Below are 15,156 nucleotides of genomic sequence, written 5' to 3' on the forward strand. Positions count from 1 at the left end.
TGAAAGGCTTCGTCTCGTCCGGCAATGCCAGGACTGGCGCGCGCTGTAAGCCCGCTTTGATGTCGTTAAAAGCATCTTGATGGCGACGCTCCCAGCGCCAGTCGACATCCTTCTTCAGGAGAGCCGTGCCAGCTCGGCGTAGTCTGCACTATACTTGTGCAGGTAGTTGGCGAGGCCCAACCACTGTCGTAGGTCCTTCTGCGACCGAGGTGGCGGCCAAGCCGCGATGGTTTTCACCTTCTCCGGGTCCGCCCGGACCCCGGCGCTGCTGACGAAGCAGCCCAGGACCTTGATCTCCTCAGCTGCGAACACACACTTGTCGATGTTGGCGTACAGCTTGTTCGCCCGCATGACTTCGAACACACGTCGAAGGTGCTGGAGATGCACCTCCATGGCAGTCTGGCCTCCCTCGGCACGGCTGTGGACGAAGATGTCGTCAAAGTACGTCTGTGTGAACGCACGCAAAGGTCGGAACAGTTGTGTGACCAAGCGATTGAACGTTGCCGGGGCGTTAGAAAGCCCCTGAGGCATGACCAGCCACTCCCAGAGCATACCGCTCGGCGTGCTCACAGCCGTGAGTGGGGTGTCGCTCTCGCGCATCAGGATCTGGTAGTATCCGTCCACCAGGTCCAGCGCGCTATACAGCGTGCAGCTGGCCATGTTGTTGAGCAACACGTCCTTGCGCGGGATCGGTGTCTGCGCAGGCACTGTCGCGCTGTTCGGCTTGTTATAAGCATGGACCAGACGCCACTTTCCGTTCGGTTTGCGAACACAGAAGGTAGGCGTCGAGTGCGGGGACTTCGACTCCCGCACCATGCCTGCCTTCGCCTTAGCGGCAAAGAAGGCATCAATGACTTCACAAAGCTCCCGGGGAAGAGGCCATTGCCTCGTGCCCGGCACGAGATCGATCTCGTGCCTGATTCCCCTGTCCGGAGGGAGATTGGACGGTGGATCCTTGGACACCACGTCCTCGAACTCCTTCGCCAAGGGGTACACCGGGTCCCGGGGTTCTTAAGAATCTCTGAGCCCATGCGCGACGCGCGCTGTCTCTGGAACTCCTCCAGGACTGCCTGGTCCATGACCGAGGACGAGTTCAACTCGGCCGACGTGGACTCCGGTCGGAGGAGAACCAACTCTGCGATCTCCCCGGCCTTTAGCTCGGCCAAGAAGTCCTCCATGGCGAGCTCCTCAAGGTTCAGCAACTCTGAAACCTCGGGCAGAGCTGTAAGCTCGACAGCTCCTGTCTTGACCCGACGACCGGTCACGCCGTCGAAGATGTGATAACACTCTTCGGCGGCTGGAGCCTTGGCTGGAGGCTCGGAGTCGCTGGCGACTGGCGTCGTCGGCCACACGACTAGGCCCGGCTTACGACGTGACCCTCGGGTGTCTTCGTCTCGTGGCGCCGCCTTGACGGCACCACCGATCTTCTCGATCTCGTGCGGAACTACGTTACCCGCCTTGTCCATGAGCGGAACTTGGTTACCCGCCTTGCTGGGCGGAACTATGTTACCCACCTCGCCGTGTGGAACTTGGTTACCCACACCAGGAGCGCTTCCAGCGACTCCTTTATCTGTTATGGTCTGAGTGATCTCCTGTGGAACTATGGTACCACCATCGGAAGCGCCTGCAGTGCCTTCCTCATCAGTTACGGTCTGAGTGACCTCGCGTGGAACTTGGTTACCCACGCCAACGCCAGCGGCGCCTTCTCCAGCAGCCCTTGCTGCCTGCGGTACTTCGTTACCCGCGTGTGGACCTACGTTACCCACCTGGTAGGTGCTGTCCGGCACCTCCACTCTCAGGTCTTGTCCGGCCCGGTCGGAGTCGTCGTCAGTCTCGACGGGCCCCAAGAACTCATTAGACGCTGCTGCGCCCTGGCGGCCCTCGCGGGCGCCCCAGCTGTTGCCAGAGGTGGGAACATGACTCACCAAAGCTCTGTCAGAGCGTGGGGGACGGCTGGCCCCGATGGCCTTGCCGCGCCAGTCGATCCGAGGCTCGTGTTTCTCCAGCCACGGCATTCCAAGGATCAAGTCGTACTTGTCCATGTCTAGGACCAAGAACGGCTCCGTGCTGTCGAAGTCCTCGAACTTGACAGTGATGTCCATGTGGGCCCGAGGTACTTCTACCACCGTACCGTCGGCCAGTCTTACCGAGACCAGCCCGTTGCCTTTGCTGACTCGTAGCGCATCGGCGTACTTGTCGCGATTGCGTGCGACAGTCTGGCGGCGCGCAAAGTTCTTGGACACCCCAGAGTCGATCAAGATTCTCAAGGGATGATCGTATCCCGGTACACTCGCGTGCACCACAAGCAGCCCACCGCCGTCCTTCTCCGCTTCGAGAGTACAGAGACTCTCAGGGGTTAAGTCCTCATGGCGTGCGCCACCCGCACGCCCCTCATGAAGACTTAGGGTTTCCCCAGTAGGGCGCCCCGCCCCTACTGGTGTCCGGCGTTCCCCTGGTTCCTGCGGCGCGGCTTCTGCCAGCGACCCCTAGAGCCAAAGGGCTTCGAAGAGAACTTCTTCTTCAGTCCTCCCGCGGGACAAGCACGTTTCATGTGTCCAAGCTTGCCACAGCCATAGCAGCGAATGTCGCTCTGCTCGGCCATTCCCAGATCTATGGGAACCGGCCCGTTGATCGCTCCATTGCCGGAGTTACCATTAGGCGCACCGCCAGAGGCAGGGTTGCTCTGCCATACCGTGGCGGGGGTACGAGCCTGCTTGTGGCTGTACTCCTCCTGGAGGGCGATCTGAATCGCCTCCTCCATAGTGTTTGCTTGCACACGGAACAGTTGCGTGCGGGTAGGACCGACACGCAGACCGTCCATGAACACGGTCACCTTGATGTTTCCAGGCAGGGGGTTCCCCACCAAAGAGGCACTGAGCACTCGCATCTCCTGGATGTACTCATGCAGCTCGCGCCTTCCTTGTTTGCAGGCGAGGAAGCGCGAACGCTGGCGGTACTCGTAGTTCGCCGGAAGAAACGCGGCCCGCAGCTGCTCGCACAGCTGGGACCATGATGCGAAGCATCCAGGCGTCGTCGCTTCGCGCGTATACGCCCAACTCTTAGCGCGACCACTAAGGTTGGAGAGCGCAAAGGCGACACGGAATCGCTCGTCCGAGACGAGAGCCGCGTCCATCGCGAGCTCAACCTCTCGAACCCAGAAATGAAGGTTTTCTCCTTCCTTCCCTTCGATGGGGTGAACCTTCAGCCGCAGGGGCTTCGGTTGCACCGGCTTCGGCGCGGCCGCAGTGGGCTGCAGCCCTTGAACGTGGGCGATGAGCCCTCGCTCGTAGGTGTCGAACGCGTTGATACGCTCAACCTGCTCAGCCGGCGTCGCCGCCGCTAAGCTACGCAGGGCATCTGTCCCAAAGATGCCTGCCATCTTACGAACGGACTCGTACTGCGAGTCGTTCAGATGGGGAAACTCCGTACGATCCATCTTGGCTCACTCGACGAGACCACAGAGGATTCAGGTAGTCCAATCTACCCGCGTAGGCGTAGGATTGACTACAAGTGCTACCAAGTGTGACGGGGCACACAGCACTTCTTAACAGAGGAAGCAGGAGTATACAAACGCCAAGTGAACAGCCGTTCACGTGTCCCTGGTCTGAAGGGGACGACTTGACTTGAAAAGCGGTAGATCCAAGACTGAATGTATTTATAGGTTGGTATAGATTTAGCCTGCATACAAATCCTAAGTTCCCTATAGTTTGTGTCATACAAGTATCTGTTGGCTCTGAGGCCACTTGGGTCACTATCCAGGGGAGTGACCGATGTAGCCATCCCGGAATAGTAATAGGGTCACTATTCTATGTAACCCCGTTACAGATAGCCACCCTAAGCGATGTGCTCGAAGTGCAGCCCTCGGAGCGATTTCCATGTAGTCATTTGACAACGTCCAAGTGGCCACTGCGGGCCGCGCTATCCATCGCAGCGGTTGTGCACAGCCACCGTACAACGTCGAGCTTGCCATTTCCCGAAGCTAGACCCATAGCCATTGCTGTGCATCCTTTGGAGCGATTGAGATGAAAGTCACTTTACCACGTGGAGAAACCCACCGCATGCTGCTCGATCCATGACTTCAGTTGTAACCCCGTCGGCTTGGTGATTGTGCAGCCACTGGACAATGTCGAGATGGCCAAAGGCTGCGGCGCCAACCATCGCCGCTTGTGTTGTCCATGGTTTCCGCTCCTCAGCGCTAACGACGCCACCAGCGCGCGCTCCTATTAAGTCGTGGAGTAGCTGTAAGATGTCCAGATGACCGCTTACTGCTGCGGCATCCAAGGCAGTGCCAACTTTTATCTCGCGTACAAACGTGTCCTTCAGCTCGCGATACAAAGCAACGTGTGACCCAAACTCAGCGTCCAGCCATTTCACCACGTACTCGCTGCTGCATGCGCCATGGTTTTCGCCGAAGCGTTCCCGAACTTCCGGGGGTAGAGCAGTTTTGCAACTCCCAGATAGCCTCGAACTGCTGCGTAGTGCATAGCGTGGGGGTGATCATCCAAAAAAACGCTTGACTAGTTCCTGCTCCTGTTACAGGAGCCATTCAACCACTGGCAGGTGGCTGTGCTGGCACGCCAAGTCCAAGGCATCCAGCCAGCAGTTCTCCCACATTAGTTGGTCTGGAACCGGAGAATTCATCTCTAAATCCACTGTATCATTGTCAAATTGCCTTGCAACGCCATGGCTCTCATGACCTGCGCCGGATGCACACTTTGAATGCGGTCCTGCTGCTGAAACATCCAACGCACAATGTGTTCGTGCCCGCTATCCAATACGTTAGAAGGGTCATAGGGACATCCTCTCTGCACCAGCCACTCCACCAGCGCAGTGTCACCTTGACTTAGCGCAGCTTGCGCGGCGCGGGACGTGCGGTAGCTGGTGTGTGTTCTCGAACAGCCAGCGCCCGGCCGCTCCTCGCGGCGTTCCGCATGTCGTCGACGCCCCCATTCGACCTCGTTCCCTCGGTTCTCAAGCCCCTCAGGCAGCGGCAATTTGGTTGCACCTCAGATCGAGACTCAGCAGCAGTGGCAGCACGTCGTAGTGGCCGTTCCGTGTGGCCTCCTCCGCCGCCGCCTTGCTCATGCTGCAGCTCTCAAAGTGGGCGAAGGGCCACCGAATGACGTCCTAATGGCCCCCGCGCGCCGCCTCCTTGACCGACTCCTCGAACTGCCACTGGTAGTAGACGGGGTCCGATCGCAGCCAGTTGAAGCGCGACCATCCTGGCGCTCGGTCCTCCGCTGTAATGCAGCTGCTGGCCCAAATGTGGTCCAGCAGCCTCAGCGACCCGAGCGAGCAGGCCCTGGCCAGCGTCATCTCGCCCGACGGGTCCAGGAAGCGCGGAATCGCCGTCACCACATGGGGCAGAGCGCTGACCGCAGGCTTGTCGCGCAGGCCGATCGCTTCAACTTGATGTGGGCCGAATGTCGTCCCACCTTCGAGCAACATAAGGTTTTCCGAATCACTTCTAAATCCTATACACCTTTATAATGTTTACTATGCTACGCTTAAAGCATAGTCAAATCGGACCTCTTTAGTTACATCGTTCTGTAAGCCTTTGTGGCTGTAGTTCGTTGAACTGTCACCGCGCGCTTTCAGTTTCGTCGCCGTGTGTTTCGCTGTGATCTTTCGTCCCATACATACGCCAAGTGCCCTTGCGCGTCCCGCCCGCCCATTATCGTCATCGCCATGAGCTCTCCTGCGTCTCCTCCGTCGCCGGCGGCGGCGTCGGCGCTGCGCCAGATCCCGATCGTGTGTCCGGGCCACTCGCGCCCCCTGGCGGAGCTGCAGTACAGCGGCGGCAACCTGCTCATCTCGGCGTGCCACGACAAGCTGCCGATGCTGCGGCACGGCGACTCGGGCGACTGGATCGGCACGTTCGAGGGCCACAAGGGCGCGGTCTGGAGCGCCAAGCTGGACGCCGACGCCGATTTCGCGGCCACGGGCAGCGCCGACTTCAGCGTCAAGATCTGGGACGCGCTCACGGGCGACGCCGTCACGACGCTCGAGCACAAGCACGTGGTCAAGTCCGTGGCCTTCACGCGCGACGGCGCGCGGCTGCTCACGGCGGGCCACGAGAAGCTGCTGCGCGTGTTCGACGTGCTGGGCGTCAAGGAGCAGCTGCAGAGCTACAAGGCCGAGGGCCGCACGGGCATCGTGGTGCTGCCGCCGCCGCCGCTCGCCGAGATGCACACGGCGCAGCAGATCCGCAAGGTCGTGGTGCTCAGCGACCGCCTGGCGGCCACGGGCGAGGTGGACGGCACGGTCACCGTCTGGGACCTGGACGCGTACACGCAGACGCGCCAGTTCAAGGTGGACGCGGACGTCATGGACATGGAGGCGTCCAGGGACGGCCAGGTGCTCACGGTCGCGGCCGGCAAGCTGGTACGAGAACGAAGTGTTTGGAGCTGGTTGTTAGACGGATTGGAGGCTGATTTTGGTGTTCTGCTGCTTTGTAGGTGTATTTCTACGACGTGAAGAAGGACTTTGCGCTGCTGCACGCCTTCCCGATGCCCATTTCGTTCGCCGAGGAGGGCGGCGCGTCGCTGCATCCGACCGAGAGCAAGTTCGTGGCCGGCGGCTCCGACACGTGGGTGCGCGTCTTCGACTTCGAGACAGGAGAGCTGCTGGAGACGCACAAGGGCCACCACGGACCCGTGAGATGTCTGCGCTACGCGCCGTCGGGCGACTCGTTCGCCACGGGCTCGGAGGACGGCACGATCCGCATCTGGCAGAACGACTCCAAGTCGGCGGCGGCCACGTCCGTCGCCGACACGGCCGCTAGTTCCAGTTAAAGTGCGACGCTGTCTTTTGGTCCTGCGTGGACGCGACCGCCACAGGCAGCAGCCGCAGCCGGATCGTGAACGGAAGCGAACTTAGAGAGAGGATGGCAGCAGCGTGGGCGAGCAGTAGCGACCCGCAGACCAGGGAAAGCAGAGAAAATAAAGTGTGAAAACTGAAAAGCCGACAGTGGAGTGAGTGTGGGTCGAGTCACATTTCGACAGTATGTCTTCCTTCTCCATGTAGCAGCAGTAGCGAGTCTACCGCTGTTGATACCACTGGATGATGTCGTGCAGCTCGATGAACCCCGTGTTGTCCAGGTCCAGCTCCATCACGAGGTCTTCCAGCAGCTCGGCGGGGCTGCCGTCCTCGTATCCGTCCATGCCCAGGTCTTCGCCGAGGAACTTGCCCAAGTCCTTGGCCTCCATGCGGCCTTGGCCGTCCACGTCGTAGCTCTCGAACAGCTGCCGCATGCGCCGGATCTGGTTCTCTGCAGCCTTGCGCTGCGACGCCTGCACCGCCTTGTCCTGGAACCACTGCTGCGAGAACGCCAGCAAGTCGCTCGGGTTCTCCCTGATCACGGCCTTCGTCCAGTCCTTCAGCACGTGCGGCAGGTCCGGCGGCACCGCGATCTGCTCCGCCGAGAAAATGCGATTCACGTCCATGTCGTGGTCGTAGTCGTCTGCTCTGCGGTCAGTCCCTTGTTGGTCTCCTCTAAAAAGCTGGAAATGGCTGGAAACGACCCTCTGGGCCCTTCTTGATGCCTCTTCACACCAAACTTACCGGAGCCCGTTCATAGCGTCGACGTCTCCGAGCAGAATCTTGTACGAGTGAGTCACCGCCACGAACGCGTCCACGCGCTTGCCCGAGTTGCTGGCCCCAACGTTCTTGCCCGCTTCAGCGACCGTGGACTCCAGCGACGCGGAAGTATCCGAGGCCTTGTCGGGGTGCAGCTTCAACGCCAGCTTGCGGTACTGCCGCTTGATCTGCTGGATGGACGCGTCGCGCGGCAGACCCAGCACGCCGTGGAAGTCGCGCCGCTCCCACATCATCCGAATGCGCTCGGGCTGCCACAACTGCTCACCGTCCAAGCAACCGGAGCCTGATGCCAAGCCCGGGGTCTTCGCGAACGCCGAGCGCACCAGCTTCATGCGTACGCGGGCCGCGCGGAACAGATCCTCCTGCTCGTTCTTGTCGGACGGCGCGGGCCGCCACGTGCGACACTGCGCGCGCTGATCCATCGGGCCGAGACCGAAGGCGCCCTCGATGCCGCAGTCGAATGTCGGCAGTCGGCCACGAGCGCCGTGAACGTTGCGTGCTTGGAACGCTGGGCCACGGTCTGCACTTGAGTCGCCATGGCCTCCGTGAGCTGCTGCTGAAGAGTGCGCTACTTCCCCATTGTCGAGACCATCGGATGCCACCGGATTGGCGCCACGACGCTGAGCTGCCACGGGGTTGATCTTGAAGCGCCGCTCCCTGCGAGAAGGTGCCGCTGGGGCTGTCCCCCTCAGAGACGCGTTGAGTGAAGCTATGAAGTCGGCCGAGTCTGCATTAGAAGCTGGAGTGGCAGATACGTGATGTCCAGCCGTGGTCCGCTCGGTAGTTGAACCCGCCAGTAAGCAGGGGCAGTGATCCTCGCAGCAATGGCACTGCTGGCAGAAGAACAGCATCCCACAATGCCGCCCTTCGTTGCCTGCAGACGCGTTGCTCATCCACTTGCAGGCTTCGTTGGACTCGATCAGGTCCAGCATGTGCGTCATGGTTTTCTGCACCGCCGAGAGTCGCGACGAGCAGCACATCCGGCACCCGCAGCTCACGCACACGCAATGAAGACAGCAGCCGGAACAACCAGTGCACCGACGTCGGAGATCGCGGCAGCCTGAGCACCCCATTCGAAGAGGTGAGTTCCCGTCCGAGCGCTGATTACGGCTACTGCCGTTGTTACGCACTGACATGGCTCTGGACGACGAAGTCTTCGACCCTGAAGACGGGATGATAGGCAGCAATAGACTGGCTTGTGAGACTGCGAGCGCCTTCGCAACGCGAATGGACTCGCACCGCCGTCTGTTCGCTGGACTTTTCTTCGAGGAGTGCGAGCTCGCCTTCTTGGACCCATGCGAGTGACGTCGAGCAGGTTTATCTCCTTTGGGAGTCGACGCAGCTCGAGCAGCCTTCGTAGCGGATCGCGTCTGCTTCGGCGCTGGTTTTGGCGATTTTGTAGTCGAGGTATCGGTTCCATCAGTGTCCTCCAACCCAAGGAACTTGCCCAACGCTTGCATGCAAGACGCGGCCAGCCCTTTGCACTCCTCAACGAGGGCTTTCTGGTCGGCGTTCAACGAGGAAGAGCGCAACGTCGCGCCGGTTCCCTTCTTGTTGCCTCCCTTGATGTCACGCAGCAGTTGATCCTTGGCCAGCGTGATCTCGTGACGAAGTTTCTTCATCTCGATCACGTCCGGGGCATCCTTATCAGGATCAAACACGCCAGTCCAATCGATCGCCATCGCCATAGCATCACCACCAGTTTCGGCGGTGGGTTCGGCCTGCGACTGCCGTTCAGGTGTCTCGGACGTTTCCTCCTCAGCGACTTCTTGATCCACGCTCGCTGTCGGCGCAGGTGCGGGTGCAAAGTCTTGATACTTGGTGTAGTATCGCGCCCACTGGTGATTCACGAGTTTCTTTTGAATCGCTACTTGCTTCGCCAGTTCGCGCTTGAGAGTGTTCGAGTGCTCTACGTGAGTACGCCATGGCCCAGCGTGCCCCAACTCGCTCATCAAATCTCGCGTTGTCGCCAGCGACTCCTCCAGCTCGGTCCGAGCCTCCTCAACCTTCAGCGGTGTCATGATGCATTGCTTCGCTTCATCCCGCGTGAATGGCCGGTTCTGTACCTCGTCACGCATATTTGCAGGTGTCAATCGTAGCAGCGCAGCCACCTCTTCCTCTCTTGAAGTAGGGTTCTGACTTGGAGGAACTGAAGCGCGAGCGCGTGTATTATAACCGCTGTCCACAATTCCTTCGTCACTGTGATCAAGTGGAGACTCGTCGACGCGTTCAGGGTCCACGAAATCATCCTTAGTTGTGTACAGAAGCGCCTCGTTGTGCCAAATGTACAGCGCGTCTTGGAGGCACGTGAACTTGTCGTAGGATCTATCGTCCAAGTCATCCACGTCATCGGGATCAAACCACGCACAAGAGTTCTCAGCGAAGAGGATCCACCACTTGTGAAGCTGCAGCTTTGTGTTTTCCACGATCACATTCGTAGTCACAGACTTTAAGCGATTCACGTGCTGGATGATGCGCTGTCGACGAAGACTAACGTGGTTAGCGTTTTCCCTGTGATGATCAGGACGCTTCTCTTTCAGCGTGACCACCAGCTGCTTCGTGATCGAGTCCAAATCGCGCATGTACGCCGTAAGTCTCACCAACAGGTTTCGTAAGAAGAAACCACTCCTGGGATGCACCCGCTGGTTAGCCACCTCTGCTACTTCGGCGATCGGGGGTTCACAGGGATCGACCTCGCGCAGAAAATCAGGAACATCATCCTTCCCTTTCCACTGCAACACGTGATTCACGACCTCAGGACACTGCTCAATGGTTTCGCGCACCAGTGAGATCGGAAGCGAGTCGAACAGGCTGGACTCGATAGCGGAGGATCGGATCGGCCGCAAAATGTACGTGAACAGATCAGACTGTAGAGTTGTCTCGTCCAGAAGGTTTTCGTGGCTAGCACCAACGTGGGCAGCGGTGCGGCTGCTTCCGATCACGTGCCTCGCCAGATAGTGTTTGCCAAGCATGTGTGCCACCAGCGCTAGCGAGTGTAACTCAACGATTTGATCCTGCATTTCACTCCACTCTTTATGTCGCGAGGACTCGAATACACCCAGTTCAATGCTGAGAGGCGTCTGCGTGCCGGGTGATGAGGGAAGAGGCGGGGCCAGATTCCCAAGAGCACGCAGGCGTTCGGCACACAGGACAAGTTCTTTCCCAAAGTCAGCACGGTCCAAGATATATCGGTGAAGTATATGAAGATCATGAGCTGTGAGAAGCCATCGCTCCACGTCGTGCGAGTACGACGAGCTGCTCATTAACGGCTCCAGGTAAAAGTACTGACGCTCGCCTGCCAGGAAATGTAGCAGCTTACAGTCCGTCTCCGATGAATAATCTTGGATCAAATTCAGATCACGCGTAAGACCTGGGATCTCCCAGGTAGAACGGAAAGAGTCCCGCCTAGGATTGCTTCTCGCATCATCTCCATCTTCAACATCCGCCATCATTTCCAAGCCAGCCTCAGCCACTGAGTCGCCGTTCTCGTTCTCCATACAAACATCGGCATCTTCGCTAGGAAATTCAAACGTATCTGCATCACCCGAAGGAACATCCACGATCTCTGCATCATCGTGTGCATTAGTCTCCTCTGCCTCTTGTTCCTCTGCGCCCCCAGAAGTGATCATTTTTCCAAAGGCCCGGACCTTCTTGACCAAACGCAGTAAGTCATCATCCTCCGCCAAGCCATTCTTTGCCACAGAAACCACCGATCTACCAACAAGCGGCCGTTTACCCTTGAACCCACGCAAGTTGGGGGCAAGAACGCGGCTGGCTGCAGGTGGGCATGCGTCATGGGCGATACTTAGCCGCTCGATCTCACGCAGACGCTGCTTCTTCTTGCTCGGAGACGACGTCGACAATGCCGAAGCCATCGCACTGCACTGCTGCTTAACCACAAGCACTGCAACTTTCTTGCGGTGCTCAATCTCCTCAAACTGACGCCGCAACCGCAGATATTTATCACGCTCCACAGCCTCTTGCGCGCGAGCGCGCGTGGCCTCAGCTTCCAACCTCCGCGATATCATTATAGTGCGTGCCAGTCGTATCCGGAACGCCTCCCTCTCATCGCGAAGCTTCCGTTCTTCCTCCGCTCTCATTGCCGCCTCCGCTGCAGCAGCTTCTCTGTCTTCTTTACACTCTTCGTCCTCACGTCTAGGAGGATGCCGCTCCGACCGGTGCGACTCGCGAGGCTCGTTACTTCTCCCGCGTTTCGCCGTACCACTAGTAGCACCAGCACATTCTCGGCGGCGCTTAAGATGCCGCTGCTGCTGTGTTGCGCCAGTCCTCTCGTCTCGGTCAGCACTTCGACTGCGGCTTCTACTCCGACTCGGCCTCTGCACCTGCTGCCTGTTATCCGCCTGCACTGCACCCTGTTCGTCCGCCTGCTGCTCACTCTGTTCCACCTGCTCCTTCTCCGCGTAGATGTCAATGTCCGGTATCTCCTGGGTCCCATTGCTGCGCTGGTACTTGCGCATCTGCTGCTCCGTGCTCTCCACCACGGCCTGCAGTAGCTGCACGCCGTCGTCCACCCGCTTGGCCGTGTTGGCCGAGATCATGAACACCATCAAGTACGCGCCGTCAGGAGCCTGCGCCTGCTTCTCCTCGTCCTGCTGCTCCTGCTGCGCGCCGCTCTCCTGCGACTGCGTCTTCCTGTAGCTAATGCTGCACCGCGCGCGCGACATGATGGCGTTGAGTTTGCCGCCGTTGACGCCGATCACGTGCGGCGCGAGGCGCTGCGGATCCATGGTCGTGCGCACGTGTACCATGCGCCCAATGGGCTTCTTTCCGTTGATGACCATGCTCACGGACGGCGTGACGTTGGCCGCCGCAGCCTTGAGCGCCGCGGACTCGCGCGGGCTCGGACTGGGGCTGCGTCTCGCGGGCACGCCTGAAGCTGTTGCTGCTGCTGTGCTGGCCGCCGCGCGCTCGCTGCGTCCAGGATTCGAGCTATAGCTGGCCGCGGCGCTGCGTTTCTTGGGGTGGGACGCGCCGCCGGCCAGACGCTTCCTCGACGTCTTCTTGCGGCTGTTGGGCACTGCGGAGGACGAGGTGGCTGCGCCTGAGGACGCGGACGAGCGCCGCGCTGAGGTGCTGGGTGAGGGCGTGGTGGCCGCGGGCGGCGCGCTCGCGCGGGCCTCGCGCACGCCCAGCGAGGCGCCCACGGAGATTACGCCCATGGTCTCTAGTGGCGGGCACGAAGAAGTGGTGAATAGCACGCTAGAGCGTGAATAGTGACTTCCCTTGGTTGAATGACAAACAATAAAATTCGGGGTCACTCTATCGAGATAAGTCACTATTCGTGTCTGACGTGGCGGAGCCGCTTTTGGACCTCACGTCCCACTGCACTGCAACACTACAACTTTAGCAGCCATGAAGGTGGCAACGTGCGCGGCGCCGACCAACATCGCGGTCATCAAGTACTGGGGCAAGGACGACGTGGCGCTCAACACGCCGCTCAATTCGAGCGTGAGCGTGACGCTGCACCAGGACCAGCTGCGCACCACCACGTCCGTCGCGGGCGGACGGGAGCTGCAGACCACTCGCCTGTGGCTCAATGGCCAGGAGCAGCCCATCAACAAGCGCGTGGCCATCGTGCTGCGCGAGATGAAGCAGTGGGCGATCCGCGTGCGCGGCAGCGACAGTGATGCGACGCAGCACCTGCACATCGTGTCCACCAACTCGTTCCCGACAGCGGCGGGGCTCGCGTCCTCCGCTGCCGGCTACGCGTGTCTCGTGGCGGCGCTGGCCGAGTTCTACGGTCTCTCCAAGGCCGACGAAGAGTATCCCGGCCAGCTGTCGGCCATCGCGCGCCAGGGCTCTGGATCCGCCTGCAGGAGTCTCGACGGCGGCTTCGTGGCCTGGCAGAAGGGAGAGCAGCCCGACGGACGCGACTCTAGCGCTGTGCAGGTCGCGGACGAGCTGCACTGGCCGGGATTGTGTGCCGTGGTCTGCGTGGTGAACGATGCGCAGAAGGACACAAGCAGCACCACCGGCATGCAGACGACCAAGGCCACGAGTCCGCTGCTGGCCTACCGCGCCAAACACTTGGTGCCCGAGCGGATGAAGATCATGGAGAAGGCCATCTTGGAGAGGGACTTCCAGGCCTTTGGCGCGCTCACCATGCAGGATAGCAACCAGTTCCACGCCACGTGCCTCGACACCACGCCGCCGATCTTCTACCTGAACGACGTGTCTCGCCAGATCATCCGCCTTGTGCACCGCTACAACGAGCAGGCTGGCCGCGTGCAGGCCGCGTACACGTTCGACGCCGGTCCGAACGCCGTGCTCTTCGTCGAGGAGCAGCATGTGCAAGAGGTTGTGTCGCTGGTGCACCACTGCTTCCCTACGTCGCACAAGATGACCATCAAGTCGTCGATCGCCGTCGACCGCACGCCGTCTGCAGCGCTTCTCGCGAAGATGGAGGCGAAGGCCGAGAACGGCAAGGCCTTCAACCTGCCGCACATCCCCGACAGCGTCAAGATGATGTACGTCTCTCGCGTTGGCGGCGGCACTTGCGTACTGCCTGCGGATGAAGCTCTGGTTGACGCTGTGACTGGCGAGCCGTTGCCTTACCGCAAGGAAAACTCGACGGAGAGCGAGGTGCGCGGCTGCCCGCTGTTCAAGCCCAGCTTCTGGCTGCCAGAGGAGCCGGCGCTGCGCTATCTTGCCACTGCAGTCGCGGCCGCTGCGGTGACCAGCGCCGTGTTGCTGCGCAAGTAAGTGGTGCTGCAGTACTAAACCTCCGTCTCAGCTACGAATGAAATAGAGTGCCCCGCACACGTCCAGGCAATGCCTGGCAGGCATAGAAGACAGAATGTCTACCCAGCAATAAAATTGACCCTTCCCTTTCTGTTACTTTGCCGGGCTGTTCGTCAGCCCAAGCTGTTTCTGCACCAGGTTGACCAACTCGTCGTCCGTCAGGTTCGCGGCCTCTGCCCACGGTGGCGGACGCAGCTTCACCTGCTGCATGCTCTGGATGATGGCCAGCCGCTTGTCCTCCTGCAGCGCTGCGTCCTCCTGGGCCTTTGCCGCTGTCTCAGCTTGTCCAGCGTCCTCTTCGTTCTGTGCATTGTCCTCCTCGTAGTCTGGGGACCTCTCGGGGCTCTCGGCGTCGCTGTCGCTGTGGCAAGGGGACGACGGGAGCGGCGCGTACCCCTCGAAGCCTCCGACCGCCGCGCTTTCCTCCTCGTCGCTATCGCTGCCGGCGGATTCAGCGTCACCTGCCTGGTGCTGAGACGCCTCGGTGGGTGGAGCTGGTGGTCGGCTCTGCGCGAGCACGGCCGCGTACTCGGCCTCCAGCACCGCGAGCGGGTCGAACACGTTGGCGGGCTCTATTTTGGCAGAATGCGCTGATTGGCTGGAACGGGATCTGTGTTGGATACACCACACGCGCCGCTTGAAGATCGCCATTTCTTGACCTCGAGGAATCGTTTTGACAAGAGTCTCCAACCTAGTTCAACGCCGTCAAAAAGCGTCATAACTACGGCAAAGCGCGCACATGTATCTGCAAGCAGGAGACGGACATGCATTCAATCGATAAAATACAATCGCTGC

The 15,156-nt window shown here is 60.1% G+C and overlaps 6 protein-coding genes across 6 annotated transcripts; 2 read left to right on the top strand and 4 right to left on the bottom strand.

Moving 5' to 3' along the window:
• Nucleotides 1-5,127: 5,127 nt before the first annotated feature.
• On the bottom strand, nt 5,128-5,448 carry PHYSODRAFT_255400 (hypothetical protein; the record flags this gene model as incomplete). Its single annotated transcript, XM_009529685.1, has 1 exon — nt 5,128-5,448. The coding sequence occupies one exon, from the start codon at nt 5,446-5,448 to the stop codon at nt 5,128-5,130; it is 321 nt and encodes a 106-aa protein (XP_009527980.1).
• A 240-nt stretch (nt 5,449-5,688) lies between these two features.
• PHYSODRAFT_501150 (hypothetical protein) lies at nt 5,689-6,794 on the top strand (the record flags this gene model as incomplete). Its single annotated transcript, XM_009529686.1, has 2 exons — nt 5,689-6,384; nt 6,459-6,794. 2 exons carry the CDS (start codon nt 5,689-5,691, stop codon nt 6,792-6,794), a joined length of 1,032 nt encoding a protein of 343 aa, XP_009527981.1.
• A 246-nt stretch (nt 6,795-7,040) lies between these two features.
• On the bottom strand, nt 7,041-7,445 carry PHYSODRAFT_503617 (hypothetical protein; the record flags this gene model as incomplete). Its single annotated transcript, XM_009529687.1, has 1 exon — nt 7,041-7,445. One exon carries the CDS (start codon nt 7,443-7,445, stop codon nt 7,041-7,043), a length of 405 nt encoding a protein of 134 aa, XP_009527982.1.
• Nucleotides 7,446-7,559: 114 nt separating this feature from the next.
• Nucleotides 7,560-12,401, bottom strand: PHYSODRAFT_315405 (hypothetical protein; the record flags this gene model as incomplete). The annotated part of the gene is made up of 2 exons (XM_009529688.1): nt 7,560-9,488; nt 9,666-12,401. 2 exons carry the CDS (start codon nt 12,399-12,401, stop codon nt 7,560-7,562), a joined length of 4,665 nt encoding a protein of 1,554 aa, XP_009527983.1.
• A 571-nt stretch (nt 12,402-12,972) lies between these two features.
• On the top strand, nt 12,973-14,322 carry PHYSODRAFT_500398 (hypothetical protein; the record flags this gene model as incomplete). The annotated part of the gene is made up of 2 exons (XM_009529689.1): nt 12,973-14,151; nt 14,227-14,322. 2 exons carry the CDS (start codon nt 12,973-12,975, stop codon nt 14,320-14,322), a joined length of 1,275 nt encoding a protein of 424 aa, XP_009527984.1.
• A 132-nt stretch (nt 14,323-14,454) lies between these two features.
• Nucleotides 14,455-15,012, bottom strand: PHYSODRAFT_332655 (hypothetical protein; the record flags this gene model as incomplete). The annotated part of the gene is made up of 1 exon (XM_009529690.1): nt 14,455-15,012. One exon carries the CDS (start codon nt 15,010-15,012, stop codon nt 14,455-14,457), a length of 558 nt encoding a protein of 185 aa, XP_009527985.1.
• Between the last annotated feature and the right edge of the window lie 144 nt (nt 15,013-15,156).

This window comes from Phytophthora sojae (assembly GCF_000149755.1).
Source record: "Phytophthora sojae unplaced genomic scaffold PHYSOscaffold_4, whole genome shotgun sequence".
Taxonomy (NCBI): domain Eukaryota; phylum Oomycota; class Peronosporomycetes; order Peronosporales; family Peronosporaceae; genus Phytophthora; species Phytophthora sojae.